Source organism: Thunnus thynnus, chromosome 19 (assembly GCF_963924715.1).
Source record: "Thunnus thynnus chromosome 19, fThuThy2.1, whole genome shotgun sequence".
NCBI lineage: Eukaryota > Metazoa > Chordata > Actinopteri > Scombriformes > Scombridae > Thunnus > Thunnus thynnus.
In genome coordinates, this window is record NC_089535.1 from 5,619,993 (window position 1) to 5,637,496 (window position 17,504).

At 40.1% G+C, this 17,504-nt stretch overlaps 1 protein-coding gene across 1 annotated transcript in view; it reads right to left on the bottom strand.

Moving 5' to 3' along the window:
* zswim6 (zinc finger, SWIM-type containing 6) overlaps positions 1-12,300 on the bottom strand; it is a 51,538-nt gene extending 39,238 nt beyond the window's left edge. The window contains exon 1 of the mRNA XM_067573886.1: positions 11,301-12,300. Within this exon, the coding sequence (XP_067429987.1) occupies positions 11,301-11,766 (466 nt within the window). The 5' untranslated portion in view covers positions 11,767-12,300. The remainder of the gene's footprint in view (positions 1-11,300) is intronic.
* Positions 12,301-17,504: the final 5,204 nt, after the last annotated feature.

Below are 17,504 nucleotides of genomic sequence, written 5' to 3' on the forward strand. Positions count from 1 at the left end.
GGGTATTTTGGCCCCTGCTGCTTTGATTTTTTGGTCATTGTTTTTTAATCAGTCTCTTATAAGTCCCCCTGACTTTATGAGCATCGCCTGAGTTTCTCTTTAATAGATTAATTTGGTCTATGAAGCGTCAGAAAATAGCGTAAAATCCGTCACACTTTTCCTTCATATTGCTTGTTTCGTCTGTCCAGAAGTCAAAGATATTCAATTTACTAACAGATAAGACGACTGAAAGCTGTAACGTCATTGAAAAGTGACATAAACTGTTAATTGATTATCAAAATAGTCGCCGATTTATTTTATGTCAATCGATTAGCTCGGATGAAATCATGGAGTCAAGAGGACATGGAAGGATTTCTCATACGTGGCACTAAAGTTGTGCAACAGCTTCCCTGGAAGTCTTTAAAACGATGGATAAATAATCAAATAGTTTCAGGGTGAGCCTTAAAAACCTGGTTTTACTTGTCTAAACCTCAACATGTGTACCTGTTGAAGCAATGAGGCGCTCACCCAAAAGCAGCGTCCCATGTATGAGTCAGAGAGCTATGCCGAAGGGGTTGGGAAGGGGGGGTGGGGGGTGAGGGGGTGTGGGGAGGGTGGGGGGGGGGGGGCCTGCAGCTTCAGTTGGACAAGGAGAACGAGATCATTTGCATGTTATTACAGATACAGACGTAGGTGGAAAGGTGGAGCATGCAAAGAGGCAGAATAATAAACTGAAAGCAGACAGGAGATCCCCGAGTAAAGAGGTGAACAGGAAGCGGATGGTTATAGGTCCCGTGACAACGCTGAGGGAGGAGGAGGGGGGGGGGGGAGGGGGAGGAAGATGTGCATGTCTCAGTCGATGGGTTTTTTAGTTTATGTGACACACAGTCTTTGAATTTGGCTAAACAAACACGAGTGATTTAAGTGTTCAGAGAGGACAAGGAGGAGAGGTAAAGAGAGGAACCATCAGTCTTCATTAAGCACGCTCTGGCTGCGAGCTAAGGTAACGGCCCTCTGATGGATGACACCTTTAAGTTCCCATTAAAAAAAGGTAAGCATTGCTCATAAGCAGCTTCTGATTAACAGTCGAGGCCGGGAGAGGTGAGCCGGTTGCTGCTCCGCTCAGACAGTCTCTCACCACAGGCCCTCACAGCTCATCTCATTTCCTCTACACTTCTTCACGAGCAGATCGAGAACAGACCACAAAAAAAAAAAAATCGTGAGCCGTACTAATATGTTTGAAATGCTCGAAGCGGTTCACCTGTTATTAACTACGGCGCTCTTGTTTGCAGAGCTGCGGAGAGGTCCGAAGGGCGTTCGTCTACGGAGACCGACCCCATGGGGGCCCGGGAGTCCCATGCGGCGAGGACAGCGGCAGGCTTTGACTTGCTGAGACAGTGTGGGGTTGAATAAAACTCCCCAGACGCCCCCCCCCCACCACCACAAAGAAAAGAGACAACTTGGCTGGTTTCTACAGCTCTAGGAGGAAAAGGTGTATCTAGCTGTTCATATTAGCAGTAGCATTATGTGTCGTCCAAGAACAAAACGGGATTTATCGAGCCCGGTCGAGGGCAGACGGAGGTAAACTAGTTACTCCCCTCCTCCATCCGCCTCTCTGCTCCGTCGCCTCTCCTCTCCCTTGAGTTGAAGGTTAATGATGAAGGGATACGGCAGAGGAATACAGATCAGGGAGATGTGGATGGATGTGGGAAGGGTGTTAAAAACCAGTCTGGAGCAGCTGTGGCGAAAGATTATAAGCAAATGTTACCTGCTAACCGGCTCAGGCCTTAAAAGGATAAGGTTGGTGACGTTCAATATTTTTCTATATCGTCGATAAATCCCATGAAAAGACCAAAACCAACAACGGGATTTATCTACCAACAAGAAGCCTGATATATATATTCTTCCTCTGTGCCACAGAGCTCCGTTGTTGTCCAAAAAACTATTAAAAACACATCAATTCGACTCAATCCCACACACACACTGTCCTGCTGCCAGAAATACTCGCTAGAGCACCAAATGTGTATTAATCCGCTGCTGAAAATAGTCCCCAAAAAATTCGCTCTTCCTGTTAGAGTATCAAAAAAACTACACTGCTGTTTTTAAAGGGGACGCATCTTAATTTTTGTGATTTTCTGTTATTTTTATGCTGTTATAATGTCGGATGTTTATGTTAAACATGGTCAAAGTCCTAAAACTAGAGGTGAACATCTGTAAAAATGCTCCTTTCACATTAAAAGCCGTATTTACCTCTACTTCCTCATTGAACTGACATCAGATTGTTCACACAAGCCAACAAACATCGTCGTTAAGGTTGTTTGCGTTGTCCACTCGAACATTTCGGATCGGATTCGGGCTCGAACATGTACAGATGTATTTGAGAAGTTTCTATTTCAAGTAAAGGACAAGAAAAAAGAAGCGAGGAGGAAGCTTCCTGAGGCTGACCAATCAGAAGAGAGTGAGCCTTAAAGAGACAGGAGCTAAAACGGCCTGTTTGAGACAGAGGCTGAACTGAGGGGCTGCATAAAAGGGCCAGTATAAGATAAATAAGGAGTTTTTTGAACTGTAAATCATGCAAAGATATTCCAGTAGAGCCCCAGAATATAAATATATAGAGCTGTAAATGTGCAGGATACGTCCCCTTTAAAAAATTAAATCCTCATCTTACAGTGTGCCACAGACTCGGTAGGCATGTCAGAGAGCACTTTTTGGTTTTAGTCTTCTCGTAGGAATTTCTTTTTAAAAGTCTTAACTCATGAAACATAAAATGTGTTTATACGCAGCCAAAAAGTCCATTCAAAATGTGAATGTGAATGTGTCCGTGCGGCTTTTAATGTCCATGTGGAAGCAGAAATGAAAAACTTAGTTACATTCCTCGTGGTGTCTGACACTGACCTGGAAAATACCTGGGCAGAACTCCAAGGCTTCAACCAGCAACAACAGGAAAACTCAGATTAACTCAGTTGTGGGACTTTTACATCAAACTGCCTCACTGTCCACTCCGCTCAGATGTGCCTCTGTTAACATTCAGTTAGACTCTTTTCCCCCCTTAAAATTTATACAAGCACGCTCACTGAAGTGTAAAATCATTTTTCAAAATGGCAGGTTTTTTTTTTGCCAATGGCTGGTCTGAAAATCCAGCCCAGCGTTCGTTTCAAAACATGTAGCTCCAATAAAAATTGATCTTGCAGAGCAGAAGCATATTGAGCTATGCATACACTATTAATGCTGATCAACAACCTAAAGGGCCGAGTGCAGCGCGTGTGTGTGTGTGTGTGTGTGTGTGTGTGTGCGAGCTCCTTCGGCATGCTTGTAAAGCTTTGCATCATTCAGTAGGTGAGCGCCGATTCATCGATTCTTCATAAAATTGCAGATGAGGAAGCGAGCCAGCAATAATCAGTGTATACAAGAGGCCTGAAGCTTCATGAGTGTGTGTGTGTGTGTGTGTGTTACAACAAATTTGTGCTGTGAGGTGCTTAGCTCAAGTTTAATTCAATATAGTATGCTGAGTTTAGCAGCTGAGAGTGTAACTATGTGCTGAATCACAATATCAGAGATTAATATAAGCAACAGTTGTGCACAAATAGACTAAAATTCATGTTTGTTTCTCTCAGAATTATGAAGCTAAAGTGGGTTTGTTCATCTTATAACCAATTAATCAGCTGATTATTCTAATATTTGTCTTTAAAATGTCAGAAAATAGCAAAAAAAATTGTCTTCAAATTGTTTGTTTTGTCTGACAAACAGTCCAAAATCCGTAGATTTTTAATTTATGATGTAAACCAGAGAAAAGCAGCCGTTTCTCACAGTTGAGAAGCTGGAACCAGAAAATGTTTTTGTTAAAAACACTGATGTAAAAGTAGAGCTACAAGGATTAATCGATTAATTAATTAGTCAACCTATTTTGATAATCAACTAATAGTTTTAGTCATTTTTTGAGCAAAAATGCTAAAAATTTGCTGGTTTGCAGGTTGTAAAATGTGTTGATTTGAAGCTTTTCTGTGTCATACATGATAGTAAACTGAATATATTAAATTTTTGGACTGTTAATCAGATAAAACAAGACATTTCAAGATGGAACTCATAGACAAAGCGATAAAACAATGAATTGCAAATAATCTGCATATTAATCGATAATGAAAATAATTGTTAGTTGCAGCCAAACTTAAAAGATTTATCAATTATTTCAAAAGTTGCTGATTCATTTTATGTCCAATGACTAATAGATTCATCGATCAGGTGTTCTAGATTGATTGATTGTAATACAACCTGGTATTTTATTCTAAGCAGTAGTTTAAATAGTAGATTTATATATAAATACAGATCTGTAAAAGAAGATCAGGATCAGCTCCACCGTCTGGTAAAAAAAAAAGCATCCAAGTCTGAGCTGAAGCTTACTTGACTCTGATGTCAAGAGCTCTCTGAGTGAAGCGTCTAATCATGAAGCAGGAGTACGTAATGACGAGTGAAGAAGGAGTAACACTTGTCTCAGGACGCCGCACCTCGCCGGCTGATCATCGAGCCAAAACGTCCATTTCAGGGAAGAGCGGGTGAAGTTTTGGCTGAACTCTGGACTCAGAAATGCATCACACCCAGTTAGATATGACTGCGGAGTGACGCTATGCCAACCTGACCTCTGACCTTACAGACCAGAGCGCTTCTTCATCAATATCACAAGATGAAATGTGTGGAAAAACTCCAGATACAGAAGCGTATCGGACTCCAGCAGACCATCAGTCCCTCTATCAGCCCTCCGTCGATGAAGCAACAGGCCTGTGACAGACTTGAGGGCCGAGTCTCAAATTCTGCACGTCAGTGTACAAAATGACGGTAATGTTGACGTAAACTCAGTCGTAACCGTTTCAGCAGCGCTTGAGTTTTAATTGGTACGGACGTGCAAATAAACACGCGATCTCTGTCTGACAGAAAGGAAAGAATGTCTGAAACGAGATTTAAGCATTTTTCTGTTCCCAAAGGAGAAAAACTATGTTTTTAAGGCAACTACTGATTATTTTTGTTATGACACAATCTGCTGGATGTTTTCTTGATTAATCGGTTAATTATTTGCTTAATAAAATGTCCAAAAATACAGAAAAGTGCCCAAAATAGACTGACAAACACTCAGAAATTGAAATATTGTTAGTTTATTGCTACAAATGACATGAAAAAAGCAGCAAATCATCTTAAGCTGGATCCAGAAAATGTTCAGCATAAAGGCTTCAACTAACCATTATTTACATCATCAACTAACGTACCGGTTATACTCTTGATTAATCGATCTGTTTCGAATTTTGTTTTGTCAATAAAATGTCAGAAAATAGTGAAAAAACACCAGTTATAATCCCTGAGAGCCAGAAATAATCAGTTTATCATCATGTATGACATAGAAAAGCTTCATATTCTCACATTTGAGAAGCTGCAACCAGCAAATATTTGTCTTTTTTCTTTAAAAAATGACAAATATTAACATAGCTGCACTAAATCAATTAATCAACAGCTCTAAATTGAGTGTCATTAGGTTTTTGGACTGTTGGTTGGACAAAACAAGCACATTTAACTTTATCAACTTGGACTCTGGGACACTTTGTTCACTATTTTCAAACATTTAATCAAGAAAATAATCTCTTGACTTCCTTTAAGGGCTGTGAGCAGGTAAATAAGAAGAGGAAAGAGGACGGAGGCGTTCACATTTTTTTTTTTTTTTTTCCGTCAGCAACAAACACTGCATACTAACAGCATCGATGTTTCAATGACCTTTGACCTTCTACAGCAGAGGCAGATGGAAACTCATCAACAGGGGATCAGACGGGGAGAGAAAGTGTGTAAAAAAAAAAAAAGAGGTGTGAACTTGACCTGCTGTAAAGTGCAATAATAGCCGGTAACGAACACATTACAGCACATGTTTTCCCTCCATATATAGAAACCATGTATTTCCCTGCTCGGTGTTTGTTAGTATACATTTTTTCCTCTCCATTCTCAAGTTGTTTTGACAGAGTGAGTGCAGATTCTCCATCTGAAATAAACATCACTCAGTGCACATAAACACCACAGCCTATACTTCAACATGTCACTGAAGCCTATACTTCAGCTCAGACCTATACTTCAACTCACACACACCCCCAACCGACGCGCACCAGCTCAAGCTCCGCTCCGCGTCCACGTCATGTTTACCATGAAAACCCCTCAGCCCTGAGATCAAGCTACTCCCGGCGTCCTTGACAGAGCGTTGAACCTAAACTCGTTGGGACTCCAAAAGCGGTTTAGGCCTCAAAAACAAAACCGCAATACTGGAAACATCCAGGAAATCTTATCATGAAATGCAGTTTCACGGATGAAAACGTCGGTGGATCTGTTGATCCGCCGCTGTGGTTCGGACTGGAATATTTAGAGCTGCAACTAGTGATTATTTTCATTATCTGTTAGTCATTTGGTCCATAAAATGTCAGAAAAAAACCCAAGATGCAATCTAAAATGTCTTGTTTTTTTCCCTGACCAACAGTTAACTGTCATAGAGGATGAAAGAAATAAGAAATATTGACATTTAAGAAGCTGAAACCAGAGAATTTTAGCATTTTTTTGTCAAAATAAACGACTCAAAACAATTATTTGATTATGAAAATAGCTGGTTCTGATTCATTTTCTGCCGATTAATCAACTAATCGTTGCATTTCTAGCAATATTTCAACAACTACATCATACATTTGCTGTTAAATTTTGTACAAATGTTCGTGGTTAGCTGCTGTTTCTGTTGATCCTCTGACTTTTCCTTATTAATGCAACCATGAGGTTCATATTTGTGTTTTTTTTTAGTGAAACATCTCAACAGCTGTTGGACAGATTGCCGTGAAATACATTCATGTTTCCGCTCAGGATGAACTGCAGTAACTCTGGTGAACTTAACTTTTCATTTAGCAGCATTAGCATCTTCGTTATGAGCATGTTAGCATGTTGTCATTAGCATCTATTCTGTAAGTGCAGCCTCACAGAGCTGCTAGCATGACTGTAGACTCTTAGTTGTGAGTGATGACGGCTGGAAATGATAGAAACACTTCTGTTCATCATAACTTTCTGATAAAAGACACAAGTTAAAGAGACGATTAAGCTTTTAAAACAACATCGTTCTTCAGCACGACTGAAACAAACGTCACTAAAAGTAATCTTACACTTATTAACACCATAGACTGTTTATAAATATGGACGACACGACTCCACTTCCTGCCGCTGTGCAAAAGTGAAGCCAAAATATCTCCTTTACAGGGGGCGGCCATCTTGCGTGACATCATTCGGAGCCAGAGTCTGCGCGGTAGAGACGGACCTGACCGAAGTTCGAGAGCGGCTGTCGCAGCTGTCAATCATGACGTCAAATAACTAATTAAAAACAAACTCATCAGCAAAATGAGCACTTGGACAAACATCAGCATGATAAGAACGACCTCAAATGATAGAAACAATCTTTGGGAATAATGTATTTGACGTACACTTTGATTGGTTGTTTTAGTTTGGCTCATGTCCCATCCGCTAACATTGAGGGGGCGGGACTTATGATATAATGCAGCCACTTCCCTTCATTTTTGGGAAGCTGTCATGACGTCACAGTCGACAATTAGCACCAAAATACACTGACACACTTCCAGTCAGCTGATTATAAAGAAAATTTACCAAAAATAGGGGAAGTCGTTTTAATGTTTGTAGCTAACGTTTTTTTCTCACACCTCTGACACTGACTCATTATATTTACCTCACTATCAGACTATTATTATTGTATTAAACTAATATAATACGCTCAATTAATAAAGATGTAGTCTTTTTTTCACTTCATCACATCTGGGTTTTCCTCTGTTATATATGTCTGGAAATTTTAGCAGAAGTTAGTGTTTGTGTGTTTCTGCTTTCTGCCCCCCCCCACCCTCCCACCCCCCGTCCCTCAGTACAAACTGAATGAGACAAAAGGCTTTCATGTTCTCAGCTGCTTCTCTGCATGAAACTCACTGCAGAGTGACTCCACGCCGGAGGAGCTCGCAGGATGTTGAATCAGACTCAATAAAAAAAAAAAAGAGGCTTCGTCTGCTTTGTTTAAAGATGATCTTGTTTTGGTTTTGACCCCATAACATACTGACTTTATAGTGGATTTTTCACTTTGAACTTATGCAGATTTCACCGATTTTTTTTTCTTCATATTTTTATTTGCACATGCTTTGACAATTTATTGCATATACCTTTTAAAAAACAGCAGGATTTAATCTCATTTATAAGCTTTAATCAGTTCCATCTTATGTTCAGAGCCATGACTTTCCAAACTTAACGAAATGTTTAAGCCAATTAGATCACTGATGGCAACAATTATTGACCAGTTATGAATAGTTATAAACCAGCGTTTTCATTTTTTCTGTGTTTTTAAAGGACTGTCTGTCTTAAAACAACAGTCAGGAGACTAAATCAACAGTGAAACATGTTTTTTCTTGCTGTAATCATTCCTCCTGTTCATACCGACCATTAGAAGATCCCTTCATAATGCACTTATAATGTACAGTCATGTATTTAAAAGTTTAAAAAGCACATTTGAAAGGGATCTTTTAACAGCCAGTATGAACAGGAGATCATATGGACACCTGAGGCACACTTTAAAAACTGTGAATTTATCCTTTAATATTTGATTTTTGTGTCGTCGCATGTTACCGTGTGTCTGCTGCAGGTTATAGCTGAAAAAAGGCACAAATATTTTTTTATTATTGTTTGGTATTAAAGTGCCGACGGGCTTCCTGTGTGTTCACACTTTTAGTTATTTCTTTTGGTGCAAAAAGCTTCATCCAGCTCAATAACATCACCACAAGGATGCGGAGAGGGGAGGAGGAAAAAAATAAAATAAAAAATTACAGTAACCCTCAAGTCTGAAGCTGCTGTATTTGCTCGTGTAAAGAAAAATGGCTCCCTTTATCTTTGCGCTGATTAACAGTGAGGGTTTGTTGTGGGGTAAGAGGGTCCACAGCAAATGTGTGCCAATTCATTTCCTCAAGGTCTGCTGCGACAAACCTCCCTCCTCTGGTACGGCCCACACGTGGGGAGATTACATCTTTTATTTATCACTTCTTGGCTCTATTTTTCCGGCAAATTCCAAGCCAGGGTGCAATCAGCCAAGAAACCCTCCCTATATATGATGTGTGTGTGTGCGCTACTGTTATTCCTCTTTGTAAGCATGCAGATCAAACCCCCCCCCTCCCACACCTTCTCTCTCTGGAATAACAACCCCCGATTCAGTTTCCCTGAAAAAAACATTTCCCAATATCTGGGAATATATAGGCCTCTGGTTTTGGCAGGACAGAGGCTGGTGTGTGTGTGTGTGTTGAGAGTGTGTATTTCCTGTGGCCCTTCAGTGAGTACACAAAGCCCACATGAACCTCCTGCATTTTAAAAGTTGAGGGGGGGGAGTAGTGGGAAGGAATGAGGGGGTGTGTGGGTGGGGGGGCGACTGGGTCATGCAGAAACTGAAGTGTTCAGATTGCATTACAATTCAAATTAACCGTGCCGAGTAATGGGATTACAGTCCTTCAGCGCTGTGTGAAGAAGGTGTCCCGAGTCTGGTTGAACTCACAGGTGACAAGCTGCAGCACAATCAAAAGACTCCCGGCTGACCGGGCCAGCGATTAACGGCTGTAAACTGGAAGACTGTCTTCATTTAAAGTGAGCTATCTCTTCGATTCGCCACCACCGCTGAGCGATCTCTCTCTGTCTCTCTGTCTCTGTCTCTCTTATGTCTTTTGTGATTACAGACACCAACACACACACAAAAAGACACAAACCTGAGCCGATTGGCTGCAGATCGGTGTGAATCATGGCCCATTTAAAAAGGGAATCGTTGTGCTCAATACGCTTCTTCTTCTTCCTCCCTTCCAAATCTCTTCTACTTAACAAGGGAGTGAAAAGATGCTTTTGTTTGCCTTTCTTTCTTTCTTTCTTTTTTTTAAGAGGCGACAGGAAGCTTTGAAAGACACAAATGAACATAAAAATAGGAACAAACTCACAATAGGAATGCTGGGTATTTGATATGTGTGCTGGGTAATAAAAAAAAAGCAACTAAATGACGCAAAACGCAGTGTTGCAGAGTCACTGATTCATGTCGTCGCGTGGAGGAAAGTTGTCATGAACAGGAGGCTGTCAGTTCAGCACACAGGTGTCTGTTCCTGTTTCACTCACTGGGTTATAAACAAGCCGACATACGGTAACTCTGATGGTCTCTTCTTCTTCTTCTCTTTTTTTTTTCCTTCTTCTTCTTGCCACAAGAGAGCAAACTTCTGTAGTGGTTATTCTGCACTAAAAACACTCCAGTAATAACACACTTTAGCTACAGTAGATCTGAATATGCATCAAGAAAATGCGTGCGACCGCATATCTGACTTCATCCCAAACTCATATTTTCTGTATTTTACTGGAAGTGAAGTACAACATGTCGACTCATTATGCTAAAAAAAGTACACACAACAATTATCATTCGGCAACGTTTCAACTGTGCCAAACAGAACAAGTCATTCAAATGTAATGTGTGTCAGTTGAGACCCAACCCAGCACTCACTCAGCACTTCCTTTATTACTCAATACTTCCATGTAATCATTTAACACTGATTTTAAAAGACCTTGGCTGTGTTTTTAGCATAACCTTTAACTTCTGTGTGATATTTTTAGTTAAAAGTTATTTATAATGTAAAGATCTATCTCCAAAAGTCCCCTTGAGCTCGTTTAATCAGTGTGATATTAGGATTAATGTCATGTTTTCCGTATTTAGGTGTTTTTTTTTTAATGTCTGCCAGTGTCATGAATTCACCTCAAACTACCTCAAAATATCACATTCGCCTTATTTATTGACACCTCTGAAGCAGCAGCAGCAGCAGCAAGAAAAGCAGATGTGGGTATTTCCCTTTTTTCTTTTTTTTTTCCAAAAATTATTATTATAAGTTCTCTTTTCTCATATATTCTGGTGGCTTTTGAGATGTGAAGATATGGAAATGCCTCTTTGTGGAGTTTTTTTTTAAACACAATTAGTGGATTTTGAGGCTTTACATGCCCTACATTTCAAATGCAAACCGCCCTGAGCAAAAACAGGATTTAAATGCCCCAGTCACACATTCCCATTCATGCACACAGCAGATTTAAAGCCCCCATTGTAGCCTCCCCCTGTGTCTGTCTGTCTGACCGCTTCACCCTTTGTTGTCACTTTATCTATTATTCCAGCTATATAACCGTAAATGTTGTTGGGGGTTTTTTTTAAAAGGGTGATTTTGGGTTGATATGTGTGTATTTGTAGCATATAAAGCGGCTACTTGACTCACCGACTTGCAGTACGTTGTCCACGCAGCCGCTCTCCAGCAGAGCGATGCCCCGTCGGAACGGCAGCCGCGTCTCGTCGCTGCTCTCCCCGCTACCTCCGACCTCCTCCCCGCCGCCGCCACCGCCACCGCCGCCGCCGCCAACGCCTCCGCCGGTGTTGAACGACGAGTACATGCAGATCTCCCTCTCGCTCCTCGGGAAAGACCAGTACACGATCCGCCTCTGCACGGGCTCCGGGATCCGCTCGAAGCGCTCCTCCACCCGCTGAAACGGCCACTTCTCCGCGACTTTCCGCGCCGCGATGTCCAGGAGAGTCTCCGGGTTCTGGGTTTTGCTCGATTCGCCCTGGGCGGCAGCCGAACCGCCGCACGGCGCCCCCGCGGCCCGCTGGCCTTGCCGACATGTCGCACTGTAGCCCGGTCTACAGCAGAGCCGCTTGGCCGGGGGCTGCTGTACGCGCTCCGCCATGATAGCTCCGCTTTAACGTCAACGCACCATATGAACGGGATCGGGAAGGGAAGAGGTTACCCGCGGCTTGTTGGCCGTGTATGGCCAAATCATCCCTTTATGGAAACATGGGGGCAGGGCTTCTCCGGGCTTGTCAAACCCCTTTGTTGACAAATTGAGAGCAGGCGTGGTCTGTCCGGTCGGCTCGGTGCTAAATAAGGACTGGAGGGCGGAATTCCCGCACGGCTGCTAATCCTTTGTGAGTTTGAGCTTTAAAAAAAAAAAAAGGGAGGCGGGGGTCGCGGTAATAACGCCCGTCTCTGCTCTCCAGGCTGTGGCTCTCCCGGTGGGCGTCGACAGAAATTACAGACAGAGGCACCAGGAAGGCTGCATTGTCCTACTGGTGAACCAGTAAAGCCGGGGCTGAACGCTGGGAGCCTTTATGGGCGGTGATCGGCCTGTCAACAGAGGAGCCTCGTGGTTCTGGGGGAGGGGGCTGTGAACGCAACACCGCCCCCCCTTCGACCCACCACCAACCCCCCCTCCTGTGACGTTCAAAGGTCCACCGGAATGTGGATCTGCTTTAAAGCAAACACAGCTCATTTTCATGGTCATCTTTTATGGTTGAGATATTTAAAAGATCCCCTCTAGACGTGTTTTAAGATACTTTTTCCACACAAAAAAAGTTAAATTATCTTGTTAAAACTCTTAAAATGACATCAACTCCTTCTCCCTTATTAAAAAAAACAATCCAGAGTCTATAAATGTGCAAATATATTTCATTTCTTAGGTTTAACTGTTGGACACAAGATGTGTTTGTGCAGTGAAATGCTTCCAGTTTCCACATCACGCTTCTGTAAGTTGAATGTTGGACTACAATTGGTTTCCAAACTATTTGTTTTGACTATTTGTCACAAATCTTTCTCATGAACCGCTTAAAATCTGATTTACAATAAGCTTAGAGAAACTTTCCACTTTCAGCAGATGAAAGTGAAAACTGAACATACATCATTCTGCACAGTGAAGCTCAAACATCCAACTGTAGGAACAAGAAGAAAAACAGATTTTTAAGTGGAGGAGGACTTTAATTTATGTTGAAAATCACTAAATGCACAAGAATGTTTACTTTTTAATGAAATGGACCAATAGAAAAACAAACTTATAACTGATATTGAGCTCTATTACAATTCTCTAGTCAAGCTGCAAAACAAAAAAACAACAAACAACTTTTAAAATATATTAAATTATTGACCAATGTTACTTGATTATTCATCTGTGCCCCATTATTTGCTAATGTGTTCCTTATTCTGTGTGTTATTATGTTTTTATTGGATATAAAAAAGCTTCTTGCACAATTCCCTATTTATTTTATTATGTCACGACTGAATTCCCTTTGTTTCCTCTTTTTGTACTTCACACTTGTTTATATGTTACATGTGTCATAAAGTTGTGAAATATAACAGTAGATGGAAACAGAACCACATGTATTGTCATGTCCTCAATATTTTATAATTATTTCTAAAGATTATTATCATTATTGTGTAAAATTCTGTTTTTGCAAGCAGGGGAGGGTTTACATTACAATAAAAAACACTATTTTACTGTAGATATACAATGAAAACTTTCAAATAGTGTCTTTTATAAGCTGATTTCAATATTTTTATACCATAAATTATACATTTGAGCAGTAATGTTTCATATTTTATAAACTGATCATAACTTTAAATGTATTTGGAGTAAAAATAAAAAGACAATATCTGCCTCTGAAATTTAGTGGACTATAAGTATAAAGTAATACAAAATGAATATACTGAAGCATACTTCACTATCAGTGCTTTTACTTTCCATCATAATTTAATACATAATATGTGAAAAGTGCATGTAGTTAACAGTAAGTAATAGTTTCTTTACCCCTCATTACTTCTTCATGAAGGGTCTCAGTCCACCTCAGTCTGGACACAGTTCAGTACAGATAATGGTCATGTTGTTTTTGCCCAGTTGCCCTTGGGGCTCAACTGCTGGATTTCTGTTTTATCAGCTGGGTCATTGCCTTCACCTGCAGTCCCAGGTGCAAACTGGTCTCTGGATAGACGGCTTCAATTGAAACAAAAGATTTATTATGACTTCAGTGAACATTTGCAGTTTTTTCTGACTGAACCTGTTGCTGTGTCCCAATTCATTAATATGTATTTATAGCCTGTACTAATGTTTAAATGCAATATTTTGACAGCTTGTGACACAAAGAAGTAGTTTTTTTTTTGTTCTCTGACTGTCAATGCACACATTTACCATGTTGGGCATTGTGAGTATTATGAAAATATAATTCTAATAGTAACATATGAGGGTATCTGGTGGTCTAGATATTGAGATGCATAGACGACTATGTATCTGCAACGAACCTGGTCACCTCTCTCTCTCTATATCTACACTGTAAACTGTCCAATAAAGGCAAAACGCCAAAAAGTAATCTAGAAAAAACTGCAAAATGCCTTCATGTTTTAATCAATTTAATGTTTCTTTTATTATCTATGCAGCTAAACCAGCAATTTAACAGCAAAGCAAACACAAATCAGTCTCACAGAGGCTCAATAGATGATTTAATGACTAACTGTTGGCAATAATCGTTGATTCATCGGAGTCGTTCTTGTTTTTGTTGTCATTTTGCATCAACGTTTCTGCTGCAGTGGCGTCAAAAAGCAGATTCTGTGTGTAATTTAAAAAGACTGCAGAGTGAAAAGAAGTCCAAATTTGAAGTTAAATGAAAACATTCAGTTTGCAAGAAAACGAGTAATTAATTTACAAATTAATGAAAATATTTTAATACATTTAAAGATGTTTTAAGCAGTCCCAGGCCAACAGAGGACACATGCAGCAGACATAGAGCAACATTTGCATTCATTTGGGGTCATTCCTATGGCCACCAGATAAATGTAAGTCCAATATTTGCTCTTCTTTTAGCTCAGTTAAGGTTCAAGTAGTTTCTAACTTTATATGTCTGCTGGTTGGTGGTGTGCAGGTAGCGTATAAGGTTTATTAGAGCTTTCTCACTGAAAAACAACTGCCAAAAGAGATTGATGACTGTACAAATACAATAAATAAGTCAGAGATATATATGTACTGTATATATATTAATGGAGTTTTAAGAAAAGACCTGATCAGACACTGGTTTTTCATAGTCTGAGGAACAGCTAGATTGAAAAAAATGTGACTGAAAACTGAAATGCACTGTGGTCAGTTAATGTGGTGATTTGCTTCAACAGATGCACTTTGTTACTGAAGTGTTTTGAGAAATTTACAGTGTAGTACAAAGTCAAGAGGTTGTGATATGTAGCACAACGAGCTAGCAAAGCTCAGAAAGCAGAACAGCAATCCTGCACATGCTCAGTGGCGTCTGCCTTACACAGAGCTACTCTCTGGAGTCTGAAAACACGATGGCTATTATTAGACTTTGGAGCCGTTTCTAAACAAACTAAAGTGACCAAACTCTTCATAATGAAGGAATATGTCACCCAGTGCAGTGGTGTGGCTCAGTGATGTGTTTTTAATAGTTTTTGGACAACACTGGAGGTCTACGGCACAGAGGAATAAGATATATCAGACTTTGGATACACATACAATACTTGTTGGTTTGGCTCTGCACATGAGATTTGTTGACAATAAAAAAAAATATAGTAAATTGCAGCCTTACCCTTTAATTTCCTCATCCTGTCCACACAATAATACCTTCATTACTTCAATCACTTTTTCTTCTTCTTCTTCTTCTTCCTCTTCCCATTTCCAGTTACAGTACCACCTGCTGCTCCTGCAGGACAGTTATCAGCAGCCTCATTTCAGCACACTTGCTCCATGCTGTGTAAATGATTTAGGCCCCCTGGTTGAAAATCTTTACTATTGTCGCATTTTACCCTGCAGACAGTGCAGTAGAAGCAGCAGTAATGACTGAGCCTATTCACTCAGCATGGTGGTAACAGTAGGAGGGCTGAAGGAAAGACAGCACACACACACACACGCACACACACACAACACACTGTCTTGAATAAGGTGGTGCAACCTTTAACAGCTGAGTTTATGCTCATTTTTTGAGGCATTCAGCTGCAATTCTCTTCGACTGTATTAAATTTAAATTTCAGATGCTCATTATGTTAATAAGGTTCTTATCTGCTTTTTCACCCAGAGTACATACATTTCATCAAGGCGCCTCATTTAATATTCAGTGCTGCTGTCTATTCAGTTTTAGCCACGCTAGCAGCTCTATGAATGCCAAAGTCAGTTTGTTGCTTCACCGATTCGGTTCAGACTGAAATATGTCAACATGGATTGACATTAAATTTGGTGCAGATATTCACGGTGTAGAGAAGATAAATCCTACATTGACATTTGTGGGTTTTGTATCAAATGTCTCAACAACTGTTCGATGGATTGTCATGAAATTTGGTTCCCAGTCAAGATAAATTATAATAATTAAAACTGAAATTAAATTTTCAATTTTGATATAATTTCTCCTTTTTTTTCTTAGCTTTACTATTTAGTTTTATTTTCTATTGATTTATTTTTTCTGAACTCTTATTTGACTATTCAGAATGCTTCTACTTTAGCATTTTACATTTTTTGTTTTAATGTCATGTGCACAAGGACAAAAAAGGAAATTTGTCCGAAAGTTTGGTTCGGAGGATTCACGTCATATTGGGTTTATTGTAATTACGAGATTCTGACTTGTAAATATTGTTCACCTCAACTTCTGAGTTGTAATTACAAAAAAAAATGGGAAACTCTGACTTTTCTGAAGAGGCCGACATATCTGACTTGATGTTTCATAACACGGAAATACTTGAAAATAGCAAATAAGGACTCCTCACAAATCGCTTTGCAGTCTAAGACAATGAACATTATATCTGCTTAGCATCAGCATGTTAGCACTGTCATAATAAGCATGTAGCATGTAGCTAGTAGAGTCTTGTTTCATATAAAGTAGTGAATGCACCAGGAAACATTTGCTAATTTTCTGATATACTGACAAATCGTCATCAATGCACTGAACTCAAACAGACATAAATAACTGAATGTAGCTGCTTTTTAAAGCTCATTAACATTGTCTTTCTGTTTTTCATTCCAAGCAGCATCTACCATGTCTTGAGGCTGAAGCTAAAGTACCTTAAACTAAGTTGACAGTCACTTGCTGCTCCAACTGACTCCCATTCAAAAAGCCTCCACTTCTCTCTAGAAATACTGAGTCAATCAGTGTTTTCAATGAGTCATTATGGTCTCAATCTCTAAATTCAGGCTCTGAAGGCAACTGGTGGTCATTTTGGAAATTATTGCTCCGTTAATAAGATTTGAAGACTTTTATTAACTTTGATGTCTGCTGTGGTGGCGTTGATTGACAGCTGTGATTGACAGTTGGCTCACCTGCTGCTCTCCTCGACTCCGGGACTCACACTGAGTCAGACTATTGTCGCAATATTTAAGCTGAATGTTATTTGATTACGATACCTTCCCTGTTAGCACAATTTAGCTTAAGTAGCTAACGTTAGCCCAAGTGTGCACTGCTTGTTGTGGAAGAACCTTAAAGCCTCAACTTCTCTCTAGAAATACTAAGTTAATCATTGTTTTCAACGAGTCATTATGGTCTCAATCTCTAAATTCAGGCCGTCTAATTAGTGTGCTGGTGGTCATTTTGGAAATTATTGCTCCGTTAATAAGATTTGAAGACTTATAGTAGCTTTGATGGCAGCCGCGGGGGCGTTGATTGACAGCTGTGA